This window comes from Peromyscus eremicus, chromosome 11 (assembly GCF_949786415.1).
Source record: "Peromyscus eremicus chromosome 11, PerEre_H2_v1, whole genome shotgun sequence".
NCBI lineage: Eukaryota > Metazoa > Chordata > Mammalia > Rodentia > Cricetidae > Peromyscus > Peromyscus eremicus.
This window is the reverse complement of record NC_081427.1, coordinates 30,115,547-30,127,846: the sequence shown is the minus strand read 5'-3', so window position 1 is coordinate 30,127,846 and position 12,300 is coordinate 30,115,547. Positions and strand designations below refer to the sequence as shown.

Sequence of the window (12,300 nt, the reverse complement as noted above, 5' to 3'; positions counted from 1 at the left end):
TGACAAAAGACAATAGATTGAGCAAGAATGGAAGGAGGCCTGCCCTTGAAGTAAAGTTGCTAGCATAGCTTGTGGAAAGAAGTGTCTTCATTTTAAGAGCCTGCTTGGGTAGCTTCTCCATTCTGAAGAGGGGGAAACAACTACTACCCCCCTGTAGTTGTTGTGTGATTGGGAAATAGGAAGATAGGGAGTAGTTTTAAGGGTGAGGCCTCCCTGCACACTCCAACAATTCAACTTGAAGAATGGAAACCCAGCATCGGAGGTTGCAGGATAAACACTCGGGTTAGAAGAACACGAATCCCCAGGACTTGTGGACCCTAGTCGATCTCTTCCTGGAACTAGCATTAGCCTTGGAAGGCAGCTATGTGGATATTTTATGAGGAGAGGGAGCGGGGGAAACTTACTCAGATCCTAACAACAAGAATAGGGCTTTGTGCAAGCCAATGGGAAACCAGCTACCCAGGGTAGGCTTCCCTTTTAGAGCTCCCCTCTTGGGTAAACAGGGCCTGCAGCAGCTGCAGGGCTCTTCTGGAAGAATTCACAGGCTGCACTGCAAAGACACAGAGCTTTCAAAGAAAAATATGCTTGTATCTCCCTTCTGAGACCTCACTACCCATGGTTCTAGGTTTATGTAAATGTAACCCCACTTCCAAAGCACAAAAGACTTTGATGCTGGCCTGGGCCAGGCTTGGCAAGCTTCCTGGAACCCTTCTAATGGAAGTACAGCTTTTGACATCATGTGACAGCTTGCTGAACCCCAGACCAGAGACATGATCTGACTTTGAAGAAAATCCTCAGTTTATTTGCTCAGCATTGCTCCAAGCTTCCTCCAGATCCCAGGAGGTACCATGAGAACTTACGAAGTCAACTACTCCCTGAAGTTATGTGTTAGCATGCCAACATCTGTTTTGAGACTTGTTGACCACCACTTAGAGGGACTAATGTGACTTGAAGGTCCTTGTGTTTTGTTCATGTTTGTTTGTTTTTAAGACAGGCTCTTTGTAAGTAGCCTGGGCTGGCATTGAACGAACCCTGATCCGCCTGCTTCAGCCTCCCAAGAGATGAGATTGCAGGAGTCCGCCACACTCAACTGACAGTCCTTGATTTGGCAGGCAATCACTAACCCGAAGAGTCTGGGTGGGGGAGGTCTTAGTTTTTTCCCCCAGGGTTCCAAGATGAGCTCACCTTCTCAAAAGATGAGAGGCAGGGGGGAACCACACATCTCATTTGCTATGTGATCTAGTCCATGACTGTGAACAAAAACTGACCAGAAACTCCCCAAGGACGATGTAAAAATAAAGCTTCCATGACTGCCTAGGAACAGAAATAGCCTGTGTCCCTGTGGAGAGTCGGACCTTCAAAGGTCTGGGAAAACTGCAGGAGGAAGCCTGAGGAGAGCCCCATCCCAGGCTGTTCGTCTGTTGGGTACTAAGGAACCCCAGGCAAGTGAGGCTCTGAGAGGCAACCACAGCGGCATAGCTACTCATGATCCTCGGGACAGGTACAGCACTCACCCAGGGTTCGGATGGTGTTGCTGGGCCGGCTGCGTGGGCTGAAGCCATGGGCATTCATGGCTCTCACAGCAAACCGGTAGTTGGTGTCTGGATCAAGGCCTTTGATAACCATGGAGTCCATCTGCAGCCGCTCTTGGATTATGGTCCAGCTCTTGTCAAGATCTGGCCTTTAATGATTAAAAATAAGAAAAGCGACAATTCAGAAATACCACAGGGAAAAGAGGCTAGCTGGCCACCGGGAGCTAACACCATTTTCACACTGAGAGCAGTGCTCATAAATGTGAGTTAACATTTCCTTTCCGAAAGTGGTCCTGCTTTCAGACCATAACGTCACCAACTGTAAGCATCTGCCAGTAAAAACAAGTAGATCATCTTTAGGGCCAGCTATAAGCACTGCTTAGAGACCATCTACTTCTGCCTGCTTGGCCTTGACCGGGATGAAAAGACCCCACATGGGAGAGTTCATTGGCAAGAATTTCATTTTCCAGATGTTCCCTAAACAAGCCTCCCCCTTGGCAGTCTCATCCCTAGAGGTCAGGAGAGCAGAGATTCCATCTCTTTGCAATCTGTTCACGAGTAAACAAGTACAAGTTTTATAGGGTGACTGACGGCATGAATTGCCGTGGGAGCACCCGTGATGACTACGCTCACAGACATTCACAGTCTTTATAAACTACATCTGTGTAAATGTGCTGAACCTTCATATGTCCTTCTGAGGTCCTTGCTGAGAAGGCTGGTCTTCATTTAGACTTTATTTTTTATTTTTTATTTTTTTTTTGGTTTTTCGAGACAAGGTTTCTCTGTGTAGCTTTGCGCCTTTCCTGGAACTCACTTGGTAGCCCAGGCTGGCCTCGAACTCACAGAGATCCGCCTGGCTCTGCCTCCCGAGTGCTGGGATTAAAGGCGTGCACCACCACCGCCCAGCCATTTAGACTTTTAATCAATGAAACAGCATGCACAAAGCCAGCATAATCTCTGGAGTTTGATAGAACCAAGTTCCCATCAGAGCTCTGCTGCTTACTAGCTGATCCTTAATATATTTACGTCTCAGTTTTCCCATCTGTAAAATGTGAATAATACAGTGACCTAGATAAGGGTACTGCCATGAGGATGGCATGAAATACACCTTAGCATCCTCTCTGGCATCATGCTATAAATATGTGCCAGCCATTACTGATTGAATTTATTTACTTCTGGAGTTAAGAACACATAGTTGCTTGCTTACTGCTAACCCATGGGGTCAGTGAGCCCTTGAAACAGCCAGCATGAATTAAGATGTACTTTAAGTACAAAATGCACACAGCCTTTTTTTTAAAAAAATGAAAATTATCTCTTTTGTAAATATAAGAATTATTTTCTCTTCATATTGAAATGATAATATTTTGTTGTTGTTGTTTTTTTGTTTTTGTTTTTGTTTTTCGAGACAAGGTTTCTCTGTGTAGCTTTGCGCCTCTCCTGGAACTCACTTGGTAGCCCAGGCTGGCCTCGAACTCACAGAGATCCGCCTGGCTCTGCCTCCCGAGTGCTGGGATTAAAGGCGTACGCCACCACCGCCCGGCGAAATGATAATATTTTGGATATAGCAAATTAAAATGTTTTTATTAAAATTCATTTTACATGGGCTGCAGAGTTGGTTTGGTAGTTAAGAGCACTTGTTCTTGCAAATGGCCTGGGTTTGATTCCCATGTCCAGGTCACAGCGCAAAACCACCTGTATGTAATTCCAGTCCCAGGGGATGTCAGGCACACAAATGGTACACACATGTGCATGTGGGCAAAACATTCATACACATAAAATAATAAAATAAATACGTCTTAATTTTTTTTTTAAATTTAGTCTCTTTTTATCTCCATGATGCCACAATTAAAACATAAACATCATATAGGGCTGTGCCACATCTGTTTTGGACAGTGTAGCTCTATTTGGATGTTCTAGCTGGAGGGGAGGAAGAGCATTGTAGGCAGGAAGAAAGGCAAAGTGAAAGCTGGGAAAGACAGTGCCTAGCTGGAGGCCTAACTGGAGGGTTTGTGTTAATGGCTGCCAATCAAAGTACCCAACATTGTCCTGATGCCTTCACTCACTCACTCACCTACAACTACCCTCTGCAGTAGGCACTAACGCTAACATTGCCATCTTTTGTTTCTGTTTATAATATAGAAGAGAAACTGAAGCTCTGAAACGGCAAGGAACTTGACAAAGTCACGGCTGAGAACTGCTGAGGCCACTTTGGGTTGAAGAGAGGAGGTCAGATTCAAATCCTTGATGCTGGATTAAAAACCGTGGTGATGGTGGGCCGAGAGCAATCATTAGACCTTCAGGCGTTAGACCTCCCTGGCCCTCTCTGGTGTTAAATGCCCCCTACTCACAGGTATTTGAGGAGTAGCCAGAAATAAAACATGTTGGTGCTTGCTATTTGTGAAGAAGATATCAGGAAATGCCTCAGAGATGAAGAGCACTGGCTGCTCTTCCAGAGGACCCGGGTTCAAGTCCTAGCGCCCACATGGCGGCTCACAACTGTCTGTCACTCCAGTTCCAGGGGATCTGACACCTTCACACAGACATATGGGCACCAAAACACAAGTGCACATAAAAATAAATAAATTAAAAAAAAAAAAGAAGTAAAAAGAGAAGTCTGGATGGACTCCGTTTCTTAAATATGTGTTTGCCTAGTTTTCCACCAGTGAGATTTACTAAAAGTCCAGGAAACAGAGACTTCCTCAGGCTTACCCCATGAAGTGGCTATGAGCTGCAGCTCCTGACAGTGTCTGGTCTGGGGACAAAGAAAAAAAAAATCACAGGACACCTACTAGGTAGAAGAAGCAGGGTTCAGTTCTTCCCTGTCTTGTCCTAAAGGTGGAATTCTTCTCTCTAAGAAGATTTTTATCATCAAAGAGAAAAGCTGAATGGGTAAAGGAAACACATTTGCAAATTCACATTAGCACAGAATCCCTTCACAGAGGAAAGCCACTGGAGACACCAAAAAGTGAAGTCAGGAGAGATGTGGGCTTTAGATAAAACTCTCCTATTATTTGCTAAGCTTCCCTTGTGCTATTTCCAGCGGAAAGAACTCTAATCTCTTCTCTGGGTGTGCTGTTGTTTACCCAGAGCTACTTGCAAATATCTGCAGCCATCTTCATCTTCATGCAAGAGTTACAGGGGGAGGGGAGGGAGGAAGAATTTTATATCCGTTGTTCATTCCATGTACAAAAAAGAAAAAACCCTATTCCCAACAAAAATGGTGGAAATCATTAACATTTCATTGGATAATATATAGCCGGTGGAGATTGAATAACAGCTCAAAACCTTTAACACTTCGCCTCTGGCTTTGTACTGGGCTTTCCACTTCATTGTTTCCAGAGTCTCTTGAGGTACAAAGTACAAAGGTGAAGTGGAGAGAGATAGCCTGGCAGGGTTATTGTCTTCAACCATCCCCAACAATAGCTTCATCTTCTTCCACCGGAGGGAATTTCATCCTAACTACAAGGTTGGCAGTCAAGTCACCATAGCAACACCATCCTGGCACTTTCCCCGACAACGAAAAGGCCTGAGAAGGAGAAGTTGACTGAGAAGTTGTGCTGCCATTCTGGGGCAGAGGGCCAGCCATCAGCAGGGCTCAGCTCACACTTCCAGCGCTTTCTGAGAAGTGGCATGGGGCAAGGTCCAGAGGGGCGAGGCCAGGAGATCCATGGCTTACATTTGGAGTGATGGAGCAAGGATGTGTGGGTAGGGCACACAAGAGTCAGCAATGGCTACTCAAGGAGCCTGTTCAAGCAATCAGGACATACTCACACAGTGGTTCACTTCAGTGGGAAGAATTGCTTACCACTAGCAATGTGAGGATCTGGTCTGATAAGTGTTTGAGGATTCTCAGAAATTAAAAGCAAGATTTCGTATTTGAGCCCTTATTTTACTTTTCTAAGTAAACTTGAATAAGCTTCAATCATATTCTCAAAGATAATGATGATCCCCAAAGCTTATGAGCCAGATCTACCATTCTACCTTTGTAAACATGGAAAGAGTATAATTAACCTCAAGATGCAGAACCATATTTCCCTCTTACTTCTTTCCTTGGAATATTTTCATCACCTTTCCCATTGCCAATCAAAATCTTAGTGACCAATCATTTTCTTGACATCATGAAATTCTGCAGGTGGCTGCCTTGGCAGGGTCCATCACAGGAGTTATATTCTGGGAGGCTTCTAGGGGAGTATAAAGACAGTCCACCTCGGGGAGCTAATAATGTAATTGGGGGAACAGTGCAGGACAGAACCTCGAAGAACCAGCAAGAACTCAGAGCAAAAAAAAAAGCATATTTTAAGAATTGTACTTGAAATTTTATTTTACTTTATTTGTGTGTGTGGTTGTGTGTCCCACCTATATGTAAGTGTCAGGGAGGCTAGGAAAGGGCATCAGATCTCCTGGAGTCAGAGTTACAGGTGATTGTGAGCTGCCTGATGTGAGTGCTGGGAACTAAACAGTAAGCTCTCTCACTGGCTGTACCATCTCCCGGGGCCCCAAGAACTGTATCTAAACAGTTCAATATAAACTCTTGAGGGAAACCCATGAGAACCAAGAGGAACTTAAATTAAATTACAAGGCCGGGTGGTGGTGGCGCATGCCTTTAATCCCAGCACTCAGGAGGCAGAGCGAGGTGGATCTTTGTGAGTTCGAGGCCAGCCTGGTCTACAGAGTGAGATCCAGAACAGGCACCAAAACTACACAGAGAAACCCTGTCTTGAAAAAATAAAAAAAAAAATTAAATTACAAAAGTGTTTGGATTTGAACAAGTTCAGGGAAATGGAGAATCCTTGTGTGGAGGAGAAATCCAAATAACATCATGTGTGATGTAACATGTTAAGCACTAAGTACACGTGGCTAAGTGGGATTACCAAAGAATAAATAAGTCCCTGATATGAGTTTAATCTATACAAAAGATGGGTACAATGCAGGATAACATTAACTATAAATAGGTAAGCAAGCCTATGGCATCTTTTTTCATACAGAATCAAGGTTTTCTGCATTTGTTCCTACCAACTGAGCACCTGATCATCAAAAGGACATTAAGTTTATCCCAGAACTCACTGGTGATTTATTCATGTTTGTTTGTTTGTTTGTTTGTTTAAGAAAATGCCCCGTCTGGAGCCCAGGCTCCCCTTGAATGTTGATCCACCTGCCTTAGCCTCCAGAATGTGGGAATTAGAGGCATATGCCACCACATCTGACTTCATTTTGGGACTTTTGTGTTTATTATAATTATTAATATTATAGAGAGCAGAGAAACATTAAGTTTAAAAATGAGGGGCAATTACATTGTTTTTTTTAAGGATTTGATAAAGCTGAAATCTAAATAATTATTTTTGAAATGGGAAGAAGGAAGATTTGGGAAATTGTAAAATTTGAGAAGGGTTCTTCACTCAGCATTGCAAATGACTTTAACCTTTTGGTTTTCTTGAAGAAACTACTAGTACAGATGAGATCTCTGAGATACAGAAGAATTTCAAGACAGCAATCCAGTCAGGGGACCCACATTCAAAGGAACTACCATAGCTTTGCATTAACAATGTGGTTAATTGATGCACATTTACCAGATTTATCTTTTAGAAGATTGTTCAAGGTATTAGCATCATGTTAAAATATGAGTCCTAATTTGAATTGACTTTTAAAAATCAGGATCTCACCAAAAATCTCAATGCTATTCAGTGAAGACTTCTAAGAAAGCAAATGGGTGAATGTGGTTGTTAACTTCTATTATGACCCTGACAGAATTTTGAATTACCTAAGAGGTATTGTCTGTGAGTATATTTCTAGAGAGGTGTAGCTGAGGTCAAAAGGGCCACTATGAATGGAGATGGCACCATTCCCTAGGCTAAAGTCCCAGATTAACTAAAAAGGAAGTAAATGGAGCAACAACATTCATCTCCCTGTGCTTGCTGCCTGTGGATGCCATGGGACCGTCTGCCTCAAGTTCCTGTCACCATAGCTAGAGCGGCTATCATGCCCATGCCTTCCATCCCATGATGGACGATACCCTCAAACTGTGAGACACAATACATTTCCTTCCCTTAGGAGGTTCTGAGTGCTGTTTTTCAACAGAATTGAGAAAATTAGCTAATACGTTGAGTGTGTCCATATAAACGAACGTATGCCCAAGAGATGCAGGTGCTTGTGTATTAGTGCAAGCACCCACACACGTGCACATGAGTGTGCACACCCACCCACCCCCTACACACACACACACACACACACACACACACACACACACACACACACTTCTTCAAGGATCTTTGCAGGATGGAATCATACCAACACAACGTAAAATTGGACTGCAAATACCTTGGAAAGGTCTTGTGAGAAAAAGAGAAAAAGATAATCAAAATTTTAGATGTTCTGCCTGTAAATAAATATATTGAAAATACTAAGTGATGGTTATTTTAATAGGTTTCTAAATTATTAGCTTGCCTGGAACACCCACGTGTCTCAGAGAAGTTCAGATGGGTAGATGGGCAAAAGAGGATGTGGGAGGTGGTTTCTGAGACCATCCAAGTGGTTAAGAAGAAGACAAAGTAGGTGGTGGCCGGAGGGATCCTCGGGGGTATAAAGAAGGAATAATTTTACATGGCCAAGTTAAAAAACATTAACAAAGATCTTAGTAGCTGGAATTCAAAAGAAGAAAGAGTCATATTTAAAACAAGCCAAAGAATTTTAAGAAATACAGATATTTGTTTGGGACACAGACTGTCTGTACTGGCTAGATTTATGTCAACTTGACACAAGCTGGTACCATCAGGACTCAGTTGAGAGGGGAGCCTCAAATGAGAACACGTCCTCATAAGACCAGGCAGTGGGCAAGCCTTTAGGGCATTTTCTTAATTAGTGATTGATGGAGGAGGACCCAGTTCATTGTGGGTGGTGCCATGCCTGGGCTGGTGGTCCTGGGTTCTATAAGAAAGCAGGCTGAGCAAGTCATGAGGAGCAAGCCAGTAAGCAGCACCCTTTCCATGACCTCTACATCAGCTCCTGCCTCCAGGTTCCTGCCCTGCTTGAGTTCCTGTTCTGACTTCCTTTGATGATGGGCTGTTATATGGAACTGTGAGCAAACTAAACTATTTCCTCCCCAAGTTGCTTTGGTCATGGTGTTTCATCACAGCAATAGTAACCCTAGCCAAGACACCCTCCATAAGATGTGTGACAGAATTCAAAATTATCTCAGTGTATAGAAATGCAAAGGTAAAACCAACTCAAGCGAAATTTAAGAGGACACCAACAATAATCTCATGTTAGTTTCTTAAGCAAGTCAATTCAATAGACTTAAGGGGGAAACTGCAGAGTGAAAACCTACAGCAGGAAAGGCACTAATCTGGACTTTCAAAGTGGTCACTATGAACTCTGAGGGTCATCTGCTATGGAAAAGGACCACTGCTTCCAGCAGGAAGTGGTTTATTTTATGTTTATTACTTTTCAGTCTTTGACCACTAGAGGCAGAGTTCAAAGGGTGGGTACTGCTTGGCTTAAATGCACAGGATGTAATGAGCATAGGCAACAAGAGACTGTATCCTGTGATGATGGTGTAAACACTTCTGGGTTTTCCATGTGGGAATGGGATGTCCAAAGGCTTCTTACAGACATCAATGGCAGTCCATTCGAAGGAAAACCTTTTTGGTGTCAATTAGGAACGGTTAGGAATAAAGGTGTATGCCTTGGGAGGGATGGCCTCGGCAGCAACGGCTGTACAGAAGCAGAGGAATGTGGCCATCAGTCATGGAAGCTGAAGTGGTTAAGTGACTTCCAGAACAGGGTAGGCAGCTGGACTTACTTTACTGCCTCTGACCTCAGTCTATATTGATTCAGAGCAATGCTTTTTCCATGACCCACAGAAAAATATGCACTGGGTACTGTGACCCTATAAACAACAACAACAACAAAAACAACAACAACAACAACACACACACACACACATACACACACACACACAACTGAAACATGTTTCACAAACCCTGTATATGCTCTATGTGACATCCTCTCATATTTTCTTTCCTATTCTTTTGTGTCCTCCTTTTGAAAAGTGGTCGGTCAGGATCTCCCCAGTTAGTTCAAATACCTTCAAATCCATCATCTCTTACAGTTTGAAAACTGGTGTCCTTGAAGCTGAGGTGAAGGTGAAGCTTACACATCTTACAGATGTGAACGAGGAAACTAACTCAAGGTGGTTACATCACAGGAGGAAAACGTTTTTTGAGAGTAGAATTTGTTGGAGCAGAAAGCCACCCTCCAGGGGACATGGTAACACATGTGCAATGGCCTGGAGAGTGGAGACTGCCCTCTGGCTGGAGAGATGGAGTGGACCAAGTGCATAGTGCTACCAGATAATGTGTGGCCTCTTTCAAACCTGTGATGATTCCCCGATTTAACATTTAACATTTGCTGAAGGATGTTGGATTCACTAATAGCTTAAGAGTATCTCCGGCTTCTGGTTTATTCTTCATGAGCAACAGCTCACGTGCTGGTGTCATGGGTGTTTCTGACATCTCCTGGTGCCTGGAACCCAATGCTGCTGGTACATTGATCATCATCTTCCGATATAGTTTCTTTAAATTTTCTGTCTTTTCTTCTAGGCTGCAAGCTCACGGATCATTGGGACTTTGTACTGTTTGTCTCGATGTTCCTTGAGAAGTCAGCATGGTCTTTCAAAAATGCAAATACTGAAATCACTTTCCTCCTTAAAACTTTCTGTGGTCCCTTTTCCCCTTCAGGATAAAAAGCGAACTCTCTCTTAATGCCTTTCTTGTTCTGACCCACGCTTACTCCCCTCTCACCACGCATAGCTCCGGGCTTTCTAAGCAATTCCGAGAACATTTTCGTCTTGCCTCCAAGCCATTGCTTAGTGGCTTCCTCTAGCCTAAGTCTTTCATATTGCTTCCTCCCTCCGCTTCTGAAGTTATCTCTGCTGTGTCCTTCCTAGCTACTGGAAGAAGCCTGCCCAGACGCCTTCAAAACTGGGTCACCCACAAACAGGTGCAACTTTGATGTGTCAATTAAAACTTTCAAAATTAAATATAAGTTCAGGTGCCGAGCACACATTCCCCAAAGCCTGTGTCTCTACCCCTGCCATGTCACTCACCATTCTGGACTATGCTCGTCTACATCCCTCACGACGCTGTCCAAAAGCTTGGGTCACAGCTCAGTCACTGCTAAATCTCTTGCCCATGATTTGTACACTTACATTAACAACACAAGCTTGTATGAATAGATGTTTCCACATTAGACTCTTAACAGGGGTTAAAGAAATTAATGCTTGAGGAAATTAAAGTATGTCAGGAATAACAGGATACTCTAAGCAATGGTTAAGAAAATTCAGATGTCAACCTTTATGGGAACACATTGCTGAGGTCCTAAAGTCCACAGCTGCTTTCCTATGACAGTGGTATATGCGAGTAGTTGAGACAGACCTCGTATTGCTGGTGGAGCAAAAACCCTATCTGGTCCCTCAAGAAAAGGCTTGCCCTGGCCTATAATTGAAATCTTCAACCTTTTTATGCCACTGTGACTATCTGACAAAACCCATGTACCCTTTCTGTGAATGGTGTTATGCACATACATTTAAACGTAAGACTGCAATCAGTATGTTGACAGTAATAAACTAAGTAATAAGTATGGTATTTTCATATGTGCTCAGTAATAAGTATGGTATCTTCATATGTTAAGTAAGAGAACCCAGTAATAAATTTCAGTCACTGTAATAATTTTAGTGTAGTAATAAACAGAGCTGCTATTTTGAGATACGTGCAACAATTGTAATGAGATAAGGAAAGACCAGTCCAATGGTGACGAAAGTCCTGGGAACTGCTTGTGCCACTGGGGTTTGGAATCATCACTGATTTATGAAGACAGTGCTGAGTTTCACTTGCCGAAAGGGAGAATATAGTTATCTTCCAGCCAAGTACAGAGACCCCTTGAATTCTATCTAAGGGGCCCTTTGGAGCCCTGCAGACCGCAAGAGAAGCACTGGGCTCTGAGGGAAGCGATGCAATCCCATCGATCAGTTGGGGTTGACAGGACAGGACAGGAGTGAGAGAAAGCCCCATGCACTCAATGGGGCTTCCACCGTCAGTCTTAGAGGCTAGTTTTGTGCAAATTTTGCTCCCCCCCCCCAAAAAAAATTGAACTGTGGTGTGAAGTCCATTAACTCATCACATTAAAAAAAAAATCTGTTTGACCTTCAGCTCTCTGGCTGTTCTTTATTTACATATTGGTCTAAAGTAATCAAATGACGAACAGATGGGTGGAGTGGGGCAATGATGAACTTGACTGGCAGTTTGGTCTAGGTGGGCCAGAGGAGAGCATGCTTTTTCATTTACAGTTTACAAATGGCTCCCAAAGCTGCTACATCAGAATTCAATTTATATCAACTCCCGCCACCCCAACCTGGATTTCACTAGGAACCATCACAGAAGGGAAAATTAAAGTTTGAAGGGATGTGTCTATATTACCTGGGGTCTGATTTCTGCAAAAACATTTAGCCCCTTCATCTAAGCCTGAGGCCTTAATGGCTAACAGAATTTCTAGGACCTTGTGCCAGTCTGCAAGGTGCTTCTGAGATTTTCAGTCTTGAAAGTAAAGTAATAAAAAGGAATTCTTGCTTTCACAAGGCTATCATTTGTTAACTTGGAGTCTCAGCTGACATCCGAGCCAGGCAGCCTTCTTATTGCTAATTATGGCCCTTTTGTCAAGGAGGGCTTATACGAGGGCACCCTAACGTCCTAACTACTTTCTCCAAGGGGTGGGGGGC

The 12,300-nt window shown here is 43.4% G+C and overlaps 1 protein-coding gene across 1 annotated transcript in view; it reads right to left on the bottom strand.

Moving 5' to 3' along the window:
- Nucleotides 1-12,300, bottom strand: part of Egflam (EGF like, fibronectin type III and laminin G domains) — a 161,784-nt gene that overhangs the window by 65,618 nt on the left and 83,866 nt on the right. Inside the window, exon 6 of the mRNA XM_059276748.1 lies at nucleotides 1,515-1,681. Coding sequence (XP_059132731.1) covers nucleotides 1,515-1,681 — 167 coding nt within the window. The remainder of the gene's footprint in view (nucleotides 1-1,514; nucleotides 1,682-12,300) is intronic.